This window comes from Cavia porcellus, unplaced genomic scaffold, assembly GCF_034190915.1.
Source record: "Cavia porcellus strain 051 isolate PalLab524CR breed Dunkin Hartley unplaced genomic scaffold, mCavPor4.1 scaffold_13, whole genome shotgun sequence".
Lineage (NCBI taxonomy): Eukaryota > Metazoa > Chordata > Mammalia > Rodentia > Caviidae > Cavia > Cavia porcellus.
In genome coordinates, this window is record NW_026947496.1 from 71127050 (window position 1) to 71147865 (window position 20816).

General features: G+C 36.6%; 1 protein-coding gene across 5 annotated transcripts in view; it reads right to left on the reverse strand.

The window, feature by feature from the left end:
- Pdcd6ip (programmed cell death 6 interacting protein) overlaps positions 1-20816 on the reverse strand; it is a 167247-nt gene that overhangs the window by 80678 nt on the left and 65753 nt on the right. For 3 of the 5 annotated variants that reach the window (XR_010051319.1, XR_010051321.1, XR_010051320.1), the window contains exons 16-17: positions 19474-19597; positions 18177-18376 (exon numbers count right to left, since the gene is read on the reverse strand). Coding sequence is in view for 2 of the 5 variants with exons in the window: in XM_005005276.3 (XP_005005333.1) it covers positions 15756-15930; positions 18177-18376; positions 19474-19597 (499 nt within the window). In the remaining 3 variants the exon portion in view is untranslated. Of the gene's footprint in view, positions 1-12496; positions 15931-18176; positions 18377-19473; positions 19598-20816 lie in introns of those variants that run through there. The other 2 variants (XM_005005276.3, XM_003473478.4) reach the window with 1 other exon arrangement.

Genomic DNA, 20816 nt, shown 5'->3' on the forward strand with positions numbered 1-20816 from the left:
TTATTAAATAGGTAGGGGCTATACACATGTAGAGTGTGTTTTCTTAATGTAATAAATAAAAGTTATGGAAGGTTGAGTTACCAAAAGTTCAAAGTAGTGATGCACATAAATTACATGTTGAATAATTAGTGGTAACTGTAATGTGATATGCAAATGGCTGAAAAGTCTAGTAGTAAGGACATCATGGGTTGTGGCAATACTACAAAGATCAGTTTGTTGCCATTTATAGCTGAAGGAAATTCTAAATGTGAGTCAGAAATGAAATGCTAATCTTTTCCACTCAGTCTTCTGAATTCTACCCATGGGTCCTTGGGGTTGGTGGAATCAGGCAATCGTAACCTCGCTTTATCTATTGAGCAGTTGCTTATAGGGCAAGGAGGTAGCCAATTTTCATATTTCAAAGGAAAAAGTGCTATTGTTCTCCCCAAGGTATATGGGAACTGAAGAATCTAATACATTGTAACTAACTTGGTCTAAAAATAAAGTCTCATCTTGGCAGCACCTTCACTGTGGAGTCAAACTCACTGTGTGAGAGGAGCTGTTGGAACCTGGAGACACGGTCACGATGATGGTAGTAGCTAGCAAGCCTGGAAGCCTCTACAAAGAGACACAGCAGTGGAAGGGAGCAGCAGACACAGAGGGCTGCACTGGCTGGCTGTAAGTGCAGAGGGCTCAGTTCTCCTGTGGCAGAGAGCGACTGACCGGGAGTCATTTTGGAGTCTAAGCCTGGAACCAGAACAGCAGCTGGCTCCCTCTAGCAGCTCCTAGCTGGGAGCAGACTAGTGAAAATTGCTTGGACTGAGCCCCACCCGCTGTGCACATTCCAACAGCCATCACCAAGATTCCCCACAGGTAACCAGCTCAGCCTGGAGATGGCAACCAACCCACCCCATATGTGCACATTCTGACAACCATTATCAACCATCATTGTAGATCCCCGCAAGTAACCAGCTGGGAGGCAGCAGACCAGCCCTGCCCCTGCAGGTACTGCAACAGCCACTGGTGAGCCAAAGCAGGTTGGGAAAAGCAGCAGACAGTTCTACACCAATACACCCAATGGTCACCATCAGATACTGGTAGCCAGCACTAACTAGAAGCATCAAACAGTCTCACTGTAGAGAAATAGTAACCCATACAGGAAGAGCCTGGGACCCACTACCCACTTGTCCGGAAGAACCCAAGAATATGTCAAGATGAAGAAACAAAAGGCAGTCTCTGGCCTCCAACCCAAGAATATCTGGTCCAGGTGATGTAAACATGGAAGAGATTGGGAGTCACACACCTGAAATTCCTGAAATAATGGCAACTGAAGTAAAAAAACAACTTCATAAGGCTATAAAAGAAATTAGAATATAAATGCTATCTCAGGTAAAAGAAATGATAAACATAATAAAATAATTGCCAAGTACCTCTACAAAAGACATAAATGGAAGAATAGAAAAACAGGAAAATGAAGGAAACCTTGAATAAATACTTAAAAAGACTTAGAAAATTTACAACGGATTCAAAGAGATTTCCAGGAAATTAAAAACTCCATTGAAAGCTAGCAGAACTGCCTGAAAGAAACTAAAGAAAGACCTTCAAACCTTAAAGACAGGGTTGCAGCTTATGATCATGAAGGGGAAAATCTCCTAAAAATAACAAGGAGCCAGGAAGCAACAATTCAACATCTGCAAGACAACCAAAAAAAACATAATTTAAGAATAATAAATGTAAGTGAAAAAGCAGGGGTCAACATAAATGACATTAAAAGTCTACTGACAGAAATAATTTCAGAAAACTTCCCAAGCATAGGAAAAAGAAATGGTACTCAGGTAAGTGAGGCATATAGAACTCCAGCTAGCCATAATCAAAATAAATCTATATCCTGACATATAATAATCAAGATCCCAGAAATTCAGCACAAGAACAGAATATTAAAAGCTGTTAGAGAAAAAAATAGATCACCTATAAAGGAAAACCCATCAGAATCATGACAGATTTCTCAGCACAAACCATCAAATCAAGAAAAGCTTGAAGTACTTCAAGTCCTGAAAGAAAACAATTTCCAACCCAGACTGATGTACCCTGAAAAACTCTTTCAAAATTAATGGAGAAACAAGATACTTCTGTGACTAAGAACAACTTAAGGAATTCATGACCACCAAACCAATCCTACAAAAAATACTGAATGACACTCTAGAGAGAGATTAAAAAAAAAAAAAAAAAGACCACGGTTCCAGGAACAATGGCAGAGGGGGCTCACCAAGCAGGGCAGACAATAGAATGGAGGTGAAAAGTAGGCAGGCAGTACAGGAAAATAGAATGGCAGAGATGCGGCAGAGAAGGTTGGCCATAATCATTAATATGCATGGCCTCAATTCACCAATAAAAAGAAAAACAGGCAGAAGGATCAGGAGACAGGTCCATCAATATGCTTTATACAAGAAACATATTTAACCCAAAAAGGAGGTTCATAGACTGAAAGTCAAAGGACAGTGCTCTATGTGACAGGCAAACAGAAAAGTAGGGGTGGCTTCCCCATCAGCTGCAGAGAGGACAAGTAAGTCATGGCACTTTCATACAATGGAAAGCTACTCAGCTATAAAGATAGGTAACCTTGAGGCTCTTGTAGGTAAATGGATACAACTTGAGATCATGCTCGTGGGTGAAATAGTTCAGTCACATGGGTAAATATCATGTTGTCTCCTTAGTATAAAAACTAAAGGAGTTAGTGTGATCCAAAATGCACAGTACATCCTGTGAAAGGAGAGGAAGTCTAAAAAGGGAAAGCAGTGGCCATTGTTAATCTATTCTCATGATTTGAAACTCATATTGTTTTTATCATTCTGTTTAGTTTGGTTTTATTGTTTCAGTTTGTCTAATTTTATTATATTTGATGGCATGAACAGCTATTTCAAAAGATAACAAAAAATATTATGGTAGCCATTTTTGATTTCCTATTAGCTTGTTTTGAAGCCCTGTATTGCTTTGTTAGACTGATTTTATTCTGTTTGGTTTTGTTTGATTGTATCATGTCTGATGGAGAGGCAACTACTTTGAAGATAACAAAATGCACTGTAGTAACCACTATGGTTTCACTATTATCTTGCTTTGAAGTCCTGTACTTTTTCCATTGTTTTGTTTTTATTGGTTTTATTCTGTATTATTTTGTTTGATTTTATTATGCCTGATGGTATGGTCAATTCTTTTGAAGATAACAAATGGCATTACAGTAGCCATTATTGATTCCTTTGCATTTTGTTTTAAAGTCATGTACCATGTTCATCATGTTTTTATTGACTCTATTTTTTTTTATTTCACTTGATTTTATTCTCTTCAAAATGAAATTTTTAAAAATTAAAAAAAAAATGTCCTCTCCAGGTGGGACATGCTTCAAGGGGAGACAAGTTTCAGCAAGAAAAAGCACAGATAAGCCTGAAGTCAGGGGTGGGCCAGTGCATCCACCAGAAGCTCCACCAGTGAGAAGTCAGAGCACCTGATAGGAACTAGTCCTTCAGAGATGGAGTGATCACTGCCTCCTGCCACAAGGAATAAATGGAGGCTCACAGCAGAAAACCTGTGCCCATAATTATACAACTGCTTGATGGAGAGGCCAGGATTGGAGTTCAGCTTAGGCTGGTTCTACCACCCAAATCTTTTGACTCAGCACCACATCAATGAAAGGATTCCCTACTCCAGAAGATGCCACTGGTACCTAGCACTTAGGATGACAAGTTGATGCGGACCTTGACACACTGTCTGCTTAGTGGCTCTAGGAAAGGGAGCATTTGAGAAGAACTGAAGGGGTCAGTGCGGACCCCAAGCCATGGCAATGACCCACACAGCTTGGCAATCAAAGCCTTCAACAGGAGTACCTAGCCCAGTGCCAATCATGCAATCCACGACAAGCTCTAATATGCCTCTTCTGTTGAGCTATCACTGCTCCACCCAAACATCACTACCCTGCTTACAACCTTGGGGCTTTTTTTTTTTGCCAGCTGAGGTCTCCTTCCTGCAGCCTTTCTTTCCTATGGAATACCCCAAACACTGCTCTTTGTCTGAACCTTCCCCACTGTACACAAGCACATGCACACAGGCACATATGCACAAGTGTGGTGGTGGGGTCCCTCACCATCTAGTCAGGTAGGAAGGAGCACTGGTATTCCACCTGGTTTCCTGATCTCCAACCCATTCCTAAGCTTTCCTCATCCATTATGACTGTGAATTCTCCTTTTGACTGAAATCCCTGTGAAATGTTCTCTTGTCTAGTGCCCATGATCACAGTACCCTCAGGAGTACCCCATCTAAAGCAGGGTGTAACTGGCTCCCCTGAATTCCTCTCCTGAGCCAGCTGTCCACCAAGGGCAGTTGAGGGTGACCTCTTACTCTTAGAATCCAGGCTCTATAATCTACTTCCCAGGAATTCAAGTCCTTTCCTTGGGCTGAGGTATGACCAAGTTTTTTGTCTTGAACATCAAGGCCTGAGCCAGAAGCACCAAAATCAGCCTGATTCTCTCACCCAGTAGTGACCAGCTTTTACAGCACTAGTGGTCAAGAGAAGGAAGGTGAGAGCCTAGCAGAGCTTGAGAAGGAACACACCATTCAGCCTTGTCAGCACCTGTTCTAGATGTCCAGAACTCTTGATAGCAGAGCTCCCTGAGCCCTCTTGAGATAAATGCAGACATCTGTCAGCAGCCTGCACTTTTGAGGTCTGCAGGAGGGCTGGAGGAAGATTTCTCTACTCTGAGATCCCTGAGGACCTCACCCTTGGGTTGTCACTCAATTCTGCAGTCCACTGGCCACAAATCTGCTGTATCCCAGGAATGGGCCACAAGATTCAAATCTTTTCTACAGAGGCCAGGCTTAATTTCATTCCCTCCAAAACATCCACGGCTTCTAGTGAGCTCATTTCCACCATGGTAAAATAATTGAACCAGTTTGAAGTTGTCCCCAAAAAACTGACATGTTGCTTCCCAAATTGCTCTTAATGGCACTTAGAAGTGGGGCCTTTGGGAGATAATTAGGATGGCAGGGCATGAGGGTAAAGACTTCAGGATGGCACTATTGTTTTATACAAAGGATTCTGAGCTAGCACACTGCTGTCTTGCCAGATGATGCCCTTCACCAGATGTCTCCCTGCCTCCAGAAACATGAAATGTGTACGCAGTGTGATCAAATCATATGCCAATGTTTAATTTTTTAATTTATTATAGTAAGAGACATTGCCATTAATCCCCCTCAAAATACTCGCCCTCTTGGAACATACCAGCTTTCTCACCACTTTCTGAATCAGTTCTGGAAGTCCTTTTGTGTTGTGAGTTATGATCAAAATACAGTAAATGCTGCTCCCAAGTGCCATCCAAAGGAAAGACACACTGCATAAACAATGTGTCTTCATCCACCTTATCATCAGGTCTAGCACCATACAACTTCTGGCTCTTCTTCAAATCAAAATGACCACAAAAGGTAAAATATTTTGAATAAACAGCACATAGTCAGTCATGTGAGTATAAAGCAAGCCACTTACAAAAGAAGAATTTCAGAACTGGTTCAGAACGTGCTAAGAACAATGAGATAAATGTGTTTGAAGTGCAAGGGAAGTATTTTGAAAGGGATCAATGACAATGTTTATTAGTGTAATTATTGTTTTCATTTAAATATTTGCTATTTTTCTAACATACCTCAAAAACCTCAACTCTTTATAAATTACCCCATCTGTGATACTCAGTTACGGCAACAGAAAATGGACTTAGACAAGAATTTCCTGACAATTAAGGTAAGTCCCTGGCCTATCTCCTATATGGCATGATCAGACTAGGGTCATTGTAGGAATATTCTTGAATACCATGATTCAAGCACTTCTGTCCCCAATATAGGGCGCTTGATGATAGAAAACTCTCACACCTGAGGTGGAGTAGTACTAGTACCTTCTACTCACCAATTCTCCACTGGTTTTTCAATCAGTCCATCAAAATGATTGCAACATCATCATCAGATCACAAATGCAGATTTATAGGCCATCAACATCTTTGCCAATCCAGGGATGATCCAAACACAGTGGATGACTATGAATTGAAATTTACCAACCCAAAGACACACACATCTATTTCTTCATCTACTGAAGCCCATCTTGAAAAGAAATAATCTCAGTAATTACTGGCTGTCCACAGAATACCCAAAGTAATACCAATGCCACTTTGGCTGTTCCCACCTCACTATCCCTTCAGATTTGGAAGCTCCACCTCAGTTGAAGCATGAAACTTTTGGGCATGCTGTGATTCCTCTATCTAAAAAGCCATCTGCTCCAAAACTTTACCACTTCTTTAACTCCTGGCCACAAAGACTACACATTCTCAGAACTAGCAAATGTCAAACATAGTATTCACATTCAAGCCTATCACTGTTCCTTTTTTAATCTATCTCCTGAATTTTATTTTCCAGGGAACAACTGTATTCATAGCATACAAAATACTAAGTAACCTTTCAGCATAAAATTTTGAGTGACAAGAAGGAAAAAATGGATGGATGGATGGAAGGTACCAAATGATAGCTCCAAATATGCAACTTGCCTGATCATTTTTTCTTTATTCTTATAAAATTTTATAAGATCAGTGACCACCTTACAAGTAGCTACTCAGCTAAAATAAGTCAATGGTTTTTAAACAACCTACAGGACACAGCACTTGGTAAGTATTCACACTTGCTATTTTTAGAAGTAGCAGCATCAGGGTTCAGGGATATAGTTCAGTGGCACAGCATCTGCCTGGCAAGGGCAAGGTCCTGAGTTTGAATCCCGGTACTAAAAACAAAAATCACACTACAGACATAGCAGCAACAACAGCACACAAGAAAAACCAACACTTTCATTGTAGCAGTTCAGATCAGAGGCAACAATGTGAAAGAAACTTGAGCCCCAGTTCAGTTACTTAGCTGCCAGGTGACTTTTAGTAAGTTGTACAATTTCTCAATTCAGTTAACTCTTCTGTTAGGAATGAGTAGAACTACAAGTAATAACAACTTCATGGGGTACTTACGAAATGAATTCAGACTTGCCACAGAGCTTACAACAGCCAATGCTGAGCAAGTCATTCTTGTATGAAACACAGTGGCTACTACAATATCAATGAAATACAGCAACTACTGACTGCAAGGGGAAATGTAAGACCAGTAAACACTGCCTCAAATCATAAAATATGGGCACACTAAAAGTGCTTTGCAGAGTATGTAGTATGCTGAACACTGCAGAACATGAATTTTGAATTAGAAGATCATCTCAAGAAATTCTCCCAAAATCAAGAGAAGATTTAAATACTAGGTGGAGTCAGGCATGGTGGCACATGTCTATAATCCCAGCAATTGTGAGGCTGAAGCAGGAGGATCACTGTGAGTTATAGGCCAGCCTGAGCTCCATAGAGGGCTCAAGACTAACCTGAACTGCTGCATAGCAAGACCTTGTCTCAAGAAACAAAAAATTTAAAAAATACTAGGTTAAAAATTAGGTATATAAGAAACAAATGAGATCAAGTATGATAACAATAAAGATTCCAGAATCAATACCATGTGGCAGACAGAAAACAAATTTTGTAAGCCCAAACTTGAATATTTGTATCAAAAAGTTTACCTGGATTTCTTGGTTCTGTTCTTAAATGGGAAGAGTTTAGAAATCATTACTTCATTCTCTCAAGGAAAAAAGCTGAGCAAACTGAAAAGTCAACACCTTTCACATCCATGAGAGAACTGAAGTCACAGAGCAATAGATGACCACAAAACTGGAGGAACAGGCAAATACAGATCTCTTACTTACTAAGAACAGAGGACTGGAGTTGGTATCTAGAAGGAAAACAAGCAGTCATGGACACACTGCTGGTAGTGTAGTGTGGACCAGCTTGAGGATTAACAACTCCTGGGGCTCAATCTTAGGCACAGCCTAAGCACCTGTGGTCACCATCAAGCGCCACAGCCTCAGAAGGCTGAGACCTGCTCATGGGATTATAGACACTTCTCTTGCAGCTGCAATTACTACAACATTCTAGTTAAAACGGAGTTTCCAGCTGGGCTTGGTGATACAAGGCCTGCAAACCCAGCACTCTGAGAGGCTGAGGTAGGAGAATCACAAGGTCAAGCCCTAACTGAGTAACTTACCAAGACCATCTCAAAACAAAAACAACAACAACAACAAAAAAAATGGGTTGATGATGCAGCTCAGTGCAAAGGCCTGGGTTCAATCCCCAATGATTTAAAAATAAAAAATTCTACCTGGGCTATTCAAGAGGCTGAGGCAGAAAGATCCTGAGCTCCAAGCCAGACTGAGCTACACAGAAAGACAGCCCTAAAAAGAAAAAAAGAGGAGAGGAAAGGAGGAAGAAAGAAAAACAGGGAGAGAAGGGATACATGGAGGGAAGAAGGAAAAGAAGACGGAGAGAAGGGAAGAGGAAGAGGGTAAGGAAAGAGGATTGAGAAAGAGGTAGAGAAAGACTGAGCATGAATGCAAAAGCAGTTTCCAGAAACAAAAATAGCCAAAGCAATTGACTTCTCAGACCCTACAGATACACTACATAGCAAACATAGCTAGGTTTCCAGCCAGATAAACTTTACAAACATAATTCTTAAAATCTATGTATCTTAGTTCCTTTTATCCAGTATAACATATGTCTGCCTGTCAACAAAATTACAAGGCATAAAAGTCTGAAAAATAAAGCAAACAACACTCATATTCATAAATGGCAGACATTCTGGAAATATTTGACCAAGAATTTCATATGTAATTAATGTGCCAAGAGTTCTAATAGAAAAGTAGTTAATATGCAAGAATGGATGAATAATGAAAGCAATGATATTAAATTCTAAAAAAGGATCAAAAGGAAATGCTTAAAATCAAAAGCCCTAAGCACAAATGAAGAATGCATTTGATGGGCTAATTAGACGAATATAGATGAGAAAAAACTCGGTGAGCTTGAAGATATGTCAACAGAAACTTCTCAAACTGAAAATGTAATGAGGAAAGAAAATGAAACATTGCAAGAATATCTTAAGAACTGTGAGATGATAGTTTAACAATATATGCATTTTGGAACATCAGAAAATAAAGAAAAAGAATAAGTATTTCAATAACGTATTAGAATTTTCCAAAATTAATGACAAGCACAAAACCACACATGTAGGACACTAAGAAAATACTAATCAAAATAAAGAGTCCAATGTGCTGGTACACACTTATCACTCCAGCTACTGAGGAGGCTGAGGCAAGGAACTAAAGATCAACGTGGACAACATGGCTAGAGCTTATCTCAAAAAACAAAAATTAATTAAATATAGAAAAATCTATGTCTCAACAATTCGTAACTGCAGGAGCAACAATTCATTTCCTGCAGTTAACTGCAGGAAACCAAAGACAAAAAGAAAATCTTGAAAGAAGCCAGAGAAATTCCCACCTTACCTATCAAGGAACAACCATAAAAAGTACACTGAAAATCTCTTCACAAACCATGTAAGAAAAAAAAAAAGCAAAAGAGTGAAATATTTAATGTGTTGAGAGAAAATAACCACCAATCTAGAATTCTGCATTTTGCAAAATATCCTTTGAAATTGAAGGAAATGACCAGATTAAATATAAAACATAAAATTTCTAGAGGATAAGATTATAGCAGAAAATTCAGGCAACATTGCATTTGACAATAAATTTAAGGATTTAACAACAAAAGTATGATTCATGAAAGAAAAAAGTTTTATTTAAAAAAAAAACTTATGCTCTGTGAAAAAAAAAAGTTGAGAATGAAATGCCATAAACTGGGAAAAAATATTTGTAAAATACGTTTAATAAAAGTATATCCAAAATATACAAAGAACCTAAAAAAAAAAATATATATATATACACACACATACATACACACACAAAGAACCTTTAAACTCAACAAGAAAACAATCCAACCCCAAAAAGAATAAAACTACTGAGGAGACACCTCATCACAGGTGATATATAATGATATATTAGTGCATGAAAAGATGCTCAACATCTTAAATGACTGCAATCTAAAACAATGTACTACTATACACATATTATAATGACTAAACTCCAAACACTGACGAAACCTAATGCTGACAAGGATGTGGTACAGCAGGAACTCGCACACACTGCTGGTGATAATGCAAAGTGGTACAGCCACGTTTCAAACTCCTCAGCAGTTTCTTACACAGAAAAATGTAACATATATGATCCATCAATCATCCTAAGTTTTTATCTAATGAATTGAAAACTTATATCTACACAAACCTTAACAAGAATGTTTATTCGTAATTGTCTAAGACTGGAAGTGACAGTGACCACAAGCCCTTCAAAAGATGACATAAGCAAATTATGATGCATCCAAGATACCTATATAATAGAATATTACTCAGCACTAATAACAAAACTTCAAGTATATCCAGTATACCTATATAATAAAATATTATTCAGCACTAAAAGAAATAAGCTATACAGCCACAAAAGAGATAGAGGGGACTTATACTAGTGTACTACTTATACTAAGAGGTTGGTCTAGAAAACTAAATACTGATTCCAACAATTTGAAGTTCTGGAAAAAGCAAAACTATAGGGCAATTTAAAAGATCCGTCGTTCTCAGGAGTTGAGAAGGAGGTAGAGGTGAATAGTATAAATACATGATATTAAAAATTGACAAAACACTACAGAATGTATTATATGAAGAAGTGGTCCTAGCATGAATATAGACTTTGGTTAATAACACAAGTAATGTGTGTATACTAGCTCATTATTTACAATCAATGAACAAACTAATGCATGATGTTAACAGAAGAAACTATGAGACAGTACAGCTCAAGGGTATATAAGAACTCTGTACTTTCAGATTTAGGCTTACAGAAATAAACCTAAAATTGCACTTTTAAAAAGTCTTAATTTTTTTAAAGATTCCTATATCACCAGGTAATCTGCAGAAAGGGGAGGATTTAACAAGGCAGCAAACCCAGGACCTAGGTGCTGTGCTGCTAAACTGTATCCCCAACACACTGGGTGATTTTATTAATCTGCCTAGAGAAAAAATTCAGCTCTAACAGTTAAAAATTTTGTTCACCATTAACTACGAGGAAAAACACTAATCACGCAGCAAACAGCTTTCCTGTAATGTTTTTAAAGGGCCTTCCCTTGTACAGAGTTCCCCTACTCCCTTCTACATTGGATTTCTACTCTGAAAAGTCCAACATGACAACACTGATGATATGAAGGCCAAATAAAATTTGAAGTCAGTCAGTCTGCCTTTAGGAAATAAATGCAGTGCCTTTCATGAAAAGGAAGGAAATGGTGAAGCAGACTCCTGAATTTGAATGCCCTTTGTAGATTCACCACACTGTAAATCTCACACCTCTCTGTTGATGAGACAAGCAAGAGACACAGTGTATTCAGCAAAACATAGTGAGCAAAACAGGAATATAGCTAAGCAGAAAAGGAAATTAAGGTTGCAAATGGAATAAGAGTTGCTTCATCAGCTGACCCTAAAATAGGGGAGCTGTTCTAGATTACAGCTCAAAGTAATCACCGTCTCTAACAAGAGGGAGAAATAAATAGAAGAAATGAGAAAAAAGGACATCAAGAGCCACAGAATCAACAGAAACCAGGATCTCTTGTGGGGAGCACCCAGTGGGAAGAAAAGGCAAGACCAGTGAGTAAGCAGGGGCACTGATTGGCAGTACTCTGTGGGCAGAGGTTCAGTGATCTGCAGCTCTCCAAGGAACAAGCTCTAGTCTAATTTGAGTCCACTCACAGGCGGTCCCAGCCAGTCTTGCCTGACAGTGGTAAACAGTGGCAAGTGTAAAAGCTGCTCAGGTATGCAGAGTCTCAGTCAGAGCAGAACCCATGGTGCAGGGAGAGCTCCTTGGCTCCTCACCGCTCCTTCGTCCCATTCATCTGGGCTCCCAAGCCCTCAGTGTGAACTCATCAGATGCCAAACAAGTGAAAATAAAAATTCGATTCAATTTTGCTCAACTGTTACACATTAGAATACATGCAATAGGAATATCAGACTATTGATTCATTCCTGGAAATAGCTGAACAAATCTGAAAGAAATTATCAGCACATTTTCTGACACAGCTTTTTTGTATTGTGCCACATAATAATGCAGTTTCAAATAGGACAAAATACAGGAGAAATAGGGAGAAAATATAAATGTTTTAATAAGACAAAATATTACACTACCCTTTTCCTCTGATCACCTAAATATTGTAATTTTGTTATCAATTCCAAAAATTAGCCCCCAAAATGGTTCTTGAAGAGAATATTTATCTGAAAGAAATGGAGTAAAACATTATAAGTATGGTCCATCTAAAATGGAAAGTTGACAACTGTTTAAATAAATTAAACAACACTATCTTCCTTTTGCAGCAGTATATATACATCAAAAGTAAGTGTTTTTGATTTTCCAACTCACCATTTATCAAAGAAATTACAGAAACTATAAAGCTGTAGGATCAACACTTTAAATAAGAATTCATACTCCAAGGAATTAAGAATCTTTCAACTTTTATTTCTAGGATACATTCATCTCAAACCTTTTTCTTTACAATTTTCCCCCTAAAAGAAATGAATACAATAAAAATATAATCCAACTACCAGTAATGTTTGTAACCAGAAAAGAATCTAAAATCTCTGGTGTGATAATATAGGACCTTTTTTAAAAAATATATAAACTTCATACCAGAAATAAAGCCTGAATATTCTCTTTCTTTAAAAATATAATTTTCCTTCTTTGCTCTTCCATGTAAATCTTATAACCAACCATTTAGTTCTAAAGTCTACATTTAAATCAGCAATTATAAGACTATAGCAGGATTTTCTTTTCCTGCTTTGTATCCTGTCTTGTATTGTGCATCAACTAATGTCCCAAGTCTTTAAAATATGAAATACCACTGGGTTGTAGCAAGATTCTTCAAAATATACTAGTCATATGGGGACAAAAAATCCCCATTAGCAAACCGAAACCTAAATTACATTTTATCCTGTTTATGAAATTAGAAAATGTATACAAAACACTTTTGCAAAATGTAAAGCTCTAATGGAAAACTTTTTTTTAAAATCTTCTCTGACTAGAAAGGCTGCTGACTGGGATAGAATGGTAGGATCATGAAGGCTCTGTGAATCCACTTTTTTTTTTCTGCAACTATTTAGATGGAGGGGGTCATTATAAACTACAAAGAGGCTGGAGTATGGGTACAAAGATATTTCACAAAGACTTAATTACAGTGACATGACTGTTCTTCTTAACTGATAATTAAGACAAAGGAGTATAGGAATAGCTCTCTTTAGATCAAAGCTTTGTACCGAACTCCAAAGTCAGGTCATCTGTCACTAACTAGGAATAAGAAATAAAAGTCAGGCAGCTTTCCCCCCACTTCTGGCTAGTTCCCTCTATGTAGAGCTTCACTTTTAATCCATTTTAAAACAGTATTGCAAAGCCCAATATACATGGGGATGGCTCCCTTAGTTTAGCTAGATAACAAAAAGCCTCCATGGGAACAACATACCTCAACCACAGAATGAAATCCTCCTAGCTCCAAATAAACAGCATTATCCATAACATCTTGGGTTATTTTGTGGAACACAAGAAGCTAAGCAAAGGATTAAAAAGTTTGGTAACAAACACAATTCCAAAGAGGGATTTCTTCTTGTTTGCTACAATGTAGGAAAAGGCTTCTTTGCATGTCAATTTAACAAAACTATAGACAGGCCTGTGAAGACAAATCCAGCAGTGAAAGGCTGTAGACTTGGTCATATGTACCTGAATAGGGATGACCAAAAGAAAATGTAACAATGTAAAGGGTGAGTGAACTGACAAGCAAGAATAAGTCACTACCTAAAAAGGATTTGCTAACAGTTGGGCAAGTCTGAAGGCTCCTTTCCTGGGAGTTCTAAACACTTTCCCTCACCTCTCTGGGATCAGACGCGGCTTAGCTAACTGGGTGTATACTTCTCTTTGGACATCTGATGCACTTACCCTTTTCCCCAAGAGAATATTCAGGCCAATTTTGCTTTTTCCTTGTTTCCTCATTAGTAAGAATTATAAGTTAACAATCTGGGATATCCCTAACTTTTATGAGGTATCTTACGTTAAGTACAAGAAACCTCAAGTGATGAGAATGTAGAACTTAAATGCCATTTACAAAGGAGTCAAACCCATCTCACACTTCAATGACTCCAAAGTATTAAAAATTGGTAATGATATGTTAAAAAAAACTATTCTTGCGATGACAACTACTGGACTGTAAACCAATTTTAAAATTCCATGTCATCAAATTCCATGAATTAACATGTCTGTATATTCTATATACAACAACAAAATAAAATTCTTTAAAATACAACATATTTTAAATCAACTTACTCCCTTTTACAATCATACTTTTAGTCTAACATTTAAAATATGAATCTGAATTATCAATGAAAACAGTGGATCGAATAACAGTATAATTTAAATGAAACAATAATGCAAGAAAAAGCATTTAAAACTCAGAAAATAACATAATACTCTGGAAATCATTTTATATGCCTAATGTGTTCAGAAATAAACCTCACATAAAACATTGTGACACTGGACAACTCATGCCTTTCTCATTTCATCATCCACATGGTGAGCCTACAATATTTCTACCGAGGTTCACACAGTAACTAAATATTCTAATAGGAGAAATGAATAGGAAGTAACACATATTACTATCCCAGAATTTGTATGTGGTCCCAACAGTTGTTTTGTTTGATACTTAAATTATAAAATAGTCCAATCTTTTAGAAGCAAAGAAGGGCAGGGGCTTAGATCAACTCATATACATTGTGCATTAAATATTATTAGGTTAAGAAAGTAGGGGAAAAATGGAAGGGTACAGTAAATTTTATCCATACAATTCTATTACATTAGATAGTACTATCAATAACATTTACTTATTTAACCAGGTTATGAAAGATTGAAGAATTACTACCAGAATTTGTATCGATTTCATATATTTGTATATTTACTTGAAGAATCTTTAGTAACAACTGTGTATTTCTTCCACACTGTTGGACTTTTAAAAATACATGTCAAAATTAATTCATTAATCAGCATATGAAAGATAAATTATGGTACTATTCTTTTGGTTTTCCTATAAAATGTCTTTGAACCTATTAACTTGCACTCTTCGTGCACTTAAACATAGTAATGTTTCACTTGTGAACATACAAAATGAGAGACTAATACCAGAAAGGAATTAGACAATAATGAGAATCAATGACAAAACATAACAATGACAACTGTTCTTAAGTAATTTATTTTTAAATTATAAGATTTACAATGTCTTATGTAAAATATCATAATGGAAATTAAACCAAATCAATAAATCAAAAGATAAAGAAAATTTAGTTTCTTTGAATATCAGTATTTAAACCATCTTTATAAGGATCTGATGTCCCAACCACATCTTATGTAAAGTATGCTAGTTTCAAACATTTCACTTGCAGGTTTAATTTCTCATTTTCAACTTTTATGAACTGTAATGTATTTATTTCAAATCTTCTTATACCTAGTATTTATACTGCAACAGCAGCAAATCCCACGTGTTCAATCAAATGTGGTACTGGGGCACAGCTCTGAGCTCTTAGCCGCAGACAAATTATACACTGCATTCAGTATAGTAAAGTACACTATATTAGGCATGGCGCAGAGTTTAGTACACTTATTGCAGAGTTGGTACTTCTTTCCCTCTGAACTGAACCCGTTGAGCTTCCGAGCAGATATATTACTGCTGTGGATAGTATGATTGCTGTGGGGGCTGAGGGAAAGGGTATGAAGGCTGCTGGGGTCCTGGGTATGGAGCCTGCCCAGGGCTCTGATGATACACTGGTGAGTATGGCATATTATACTGGCCGTAGGCATAAGGATTATAGCCCATGGGCATGGGCATTTGACAATACCTAATGGGGAGAAGAAAACAAAACAAAACAAAACAAAACAAAAAATGGGATTGGTAAATCAAATACGAGAAAATGAGACATACAATAATTATTCTAAGGCAATTTTTTTTAAAAACAATCTTTCTCTATTTTTCAGTCTATTAAAAAACAGAAAAGGTTCAAACTATTTGTTAGAGAAAAGCATTTTCATCTTATAATTAAAATGAAAGAATATCATGTTTAATATTAGCTAGAAAGTAACACTAAAGGAAATAACATTAAATATTCAACTATTAAAGACCCATCAATTTTATGTGACAAAACTAATAACCTGAATATATTCCTTTCTACAAGACATAGTATTCACCACAGCATATACGTATACATGTCTGTATGTGCATGCATACACACACGCGCGCGCACACACACACACACTATTTATAAAGTTCTAACATTTGGAAGAGTACACTTATTAAATAAAATTTAAAGCACATCTTTTTAAAAAAAGTCAAGCGTCTATATTTTGAAGAGTAAGAAATTACCACAAGGAAGCCTTGCTGTAGGTGTGGCTTAGAGTAGAGCACTTCCCTAACTTCCCTAGCATACGAAAGGCACTGGCCATACCAAGGGAAAAGAAAAAAAAACTGCCACAGAGAAAGCTGACCTTTAAGTAGGCATACTCCATAGCTAAGTAATTTTCTATTTGATCATTTATTAAATGTCAAGGCTTCAAAGGATAAGTATATAAACAAGGCCTTATTGGTCTTGCTATCCTAAACTCAAAACTGCTTATCACCTAAACAAAAGTAGCTCCGAGGAAACATACTGAATTCTACACAGAAGAATTTAATACAATATAAATGCCGCAGAAGAATTTAATATAAATGCAACAAGCAAAAAATAAAAACATAAATTAAAATAGTCTAGCACAGGCAAAGACTTGCTGAATAGAACTCCAACAGCACAGGAAATAATACCAAGAATCAACAAAGGAGACTACAATAAATTTAAAAACTTCTGCACAGCAAAGGAAATAGTGAATAGCCTACAGAACCAGAGAAAATATTTGTTAGCTATTTTTCTGATAGACAATATATCTCTAGAATATATAAAGACCTCAAAAAATATAAAACCCAAAAAAACACATAACCAAATTTAAAAGGCAGGGAAGGGATGAAGAAACCCTTCTCAAAAGAAAAACTATAAATAGTCAATAAGTACATGACAGGGGGCTGGGGATTTAGCTCAGTGGCATAAGCACCTGCCTTGCAAGCAGGCAGTCGTGAGTTCTATCCCTGGTACCGATAAAAAAAAAAAAAAAAAAAAAAAAAATATATATATATATATATATATATATATATATAATCAAATAAGTACATGACAAAAAATGTACATCTTTAGCCATTAGGGAAATACAAATTAAAACTAATTTAACCCCAGTTAAAATGGCTATTATCAAAAATGCATAAAACAATGCTAGCATCAAAGTAGGGGCGTAAAGGGAGGAACCCTCTTGCACTGTTGGTGGCAATGTAAACTAGTATATAACTACTATAGAAATCAGTATGGAAATTCTTCAAAAACTAAAAATAGAAATTCTATTTGACACACCTACCCCTCCCCTGGGTATAAATCTGAAAGAACTAAAGACAAGATACTATTTAAGTATTGGGAACTGCACTGCTTTGTTTAAAGCAGTGCAATTCCCAATACCTAAGTTGTGGAAACAGCCTACATACCTGTTAACAGATGAATGGATAAAGAAATGTACACAAATGAAACATTCAGCCATAAGTAAGGATGAAATGTCATTTGCTGGAAAATGGATACAACTGGAGACTATGGTGTTAAGTGAAATAAACCAAACTCAAACAGAAACACTGCAGGGTAAATAAAAAAGGGAGAAATTAACAGGAAACTAGAGGGTAGACTTCATGGGGGGCTAGGAGAAGAGGAAGCAAAGGAGGTAACAAAGTTGAAAATCAAGACATATTAAAGGAATATACCAATTTCCCAAAAGAAATCTCACAATTCTGTATTACGATGCTCTAATAATAACAAAAACAAAATTTAAATAGCCTAGCAAAGCATTACTCAACAACTCAAAGGGCTATGACATTATTTTCATTTCTATGTAAGCTGACAGTGACACATGAATAGCCATCACACCTCCACTTTGGGAAGGAGTGCTCCTGACTTTAAAAATGTTAACCAGAGCTAGAAACAACAGAAGCCTATTGTTAGGCTATACAATGCTGCATCCTTACCCGGGATATCCTGGATAGGTGGGGTAGGGTGGTCCCTGGGCCTGTGGAAGAGGAGCTGAGCCAGGGGTTTGTGAGGGAGCTGGGGTCGGAACTGAGGTTACAGTCCCAGTCCCCGCTGGAGCTGGAGCAGTAGCAGAAGAAACTCGATTTGCTGGAAGCACAGGAGGTGGAGGCCGGGCTGGGGGTTGGGGCTTAGAAGGCTGTAAGAAAAGGCGAGCACTGACTACAAAGTATTTCACGGTTCTCTCAAGTTGCTATTCATTAAATGAATAAATGAGGACATGAGAAAGTTCAGTATCCAACTAGAAATTTAATTACTCTAGAAATGTATCACAGTGGAAGAATAAGCCTCTAATTTATAAAATTTAGATTAAAGCCAGAATCTTTGCACTGAGCTATTATCTCAGCCATTTTTTGAGATACAGTCTAAATTGCTTAGGCTGATACCTAGTAACAATTTATTGCTTCCACCAGCAGCTACATTTTAAGCTTAAGACACTTTTTGACTATAATTTCTTCCTAGTCTCCAAATTCTTTACAAAAATTTTCAAAGAGCTAACAACTTTTAAAGTATAACAAAATAATCACACATCTACTTATGAAATTTAATAATTAGCTCTTTTTCTGTATACTATAAATCTATATATACTATAAATTTAGAGGCCTTTTCAAAGTGTGTTGAAATTTCAAGACAATAGTCCAACAGATCTCAGCGCTCAAGTCCTAATAAAAATATTCTCCTATATAATCACAATAATATTTTTACCCTCAGAAAACTAACGATTATTCCTCTATATTATCGAACATCTACACTGGATTCATATTTCCATATTTAACACCAAAAAGTTATAAAAGCTATTTCTAAAAACCAAAATCAAGATCTACATACTGCAGTTGATTATAATTAATCTTTCCATTCTTTTAATCAAGAATACGCCTTCATCTATTTTTTCTATTTTAGAAAAGACCAACCTAGGCATTCATATTAATGTCCCATTTTTTAAAGTATGTCCAAATGTTTCTTTATGCCAATGTTTTAACTTATTTAAATATCATTGCATTTACAAACAGAAAATTATTTGAAAGGTTTAATTAGACTAGGTTTAAACATTTTTCTGCCAAGAATTTATGAGTGATGCTGTGTTTTACATACTTCAAACCACCAGATGGTTAACTACCTGATGCGGGCACTGACTACTAGATCCCGCCAATGTAGTCTGCTCTATCCTTCCGAAGAGGCAAGCTATCAGTGATAAATGTAAAGCGTCCATTTTAGAAGTGTGTTTTGCTTACTAACCGGCATGGTTCTTGGAGCTGGAGTTGGAGGAGCTGGTGCATGTCCGCCTGCTGGAGAAGACTGATACGCAGGTGTAGGAATTGAAGGAGCACTAGGTTCCCTGGCAATGCTTTGCTGCAAATCTCTTTTTAAAGACAGTGTCAGAATTTACAAAATGGAAAAAATAAAACATATAGAATGTTTTCTTATTTTTCTTTTCTATATATACCAAAAAGAAAATGGTCCCCAAGCAATATGGCATTTTCGAATACACGACACTTTTACTCTTGACTGGAATATAAATCTTCCTTCTTCCTACTTTTTAATAAAATGGAGTTATATCTTACTCTATTTCTGCTAAGTAGGAAAAAAGAACATGGTCATCAAGAAAGGAACATGTTAAACTAGGCAAGTAGTCCTAAATGACTGCATACTCTAATAAGACCCCAGCCAGGAAATCTTAAAAAACTACTAATATAACCTACCCAGAAAACTACAACTATTCATAGTCATGTAGCAAATATTTTAATCAGTATATGATATACAGAAAATAAAACAATAGGTGACTGTGCAACTACTTTGCAAAGACTTAGATAATTATCTGAGGATATTCAAGGAAGTATCACTAGATACAGTATTTAATTTTCTGGTATTATTAGGGGTTGAACTCAAAGTCTTTGCTCTGAGCTATATCCCAGTCCAGTTTTGAGATACAGTCTGTCTAAAGTGTCTGGTCTGGGCTCAAATTTGTGATCCTTACCCTCCCAGAATGCTTGGATTATAGGTGTACACCATCATACCTGGTTAAAAAAATGTGACCCTGAGATATTTTATGTTTAAAAACAACTAATAATCTATTACTAAATTAAACTCACAAAAGATATTCTGTTGAAAAGACCAAAAAACAACATTAAGTATTAGGTGAAAATTTTAAAGTCTTCTCTAACAGCAAACTGGAATTATCTCAAAGATCATATAATACTTAAGGCAAAATGCACTGTAGTAATACAGGATGTTGACCAACTTACAACACTAACATAAACAGTAAATATATGTTCCAAAAGGTCTGTAACAGTACTTGTTGCCCTGATTTAACAATTAACAGCCAACCCTTAAAACTATTACACATACATACATGCACTCAAAAGAGTCCTAGTCACTGTAGACACAAAGAAAATATGCATTCATTTAAAAAATATACATATAAATAATGTAAGTAACTGCTTAAGATAAGCTAGAAGGCTTTACTCAGTATTAAAACTCCAAATGGTCAGACTTTGAAATATGTTTTTTTTAAAAATGTATATTATAAAGCCTTAACACACAGCTTTCTTTTCCTTTGACAAATTCAAAAGATGGCTGTA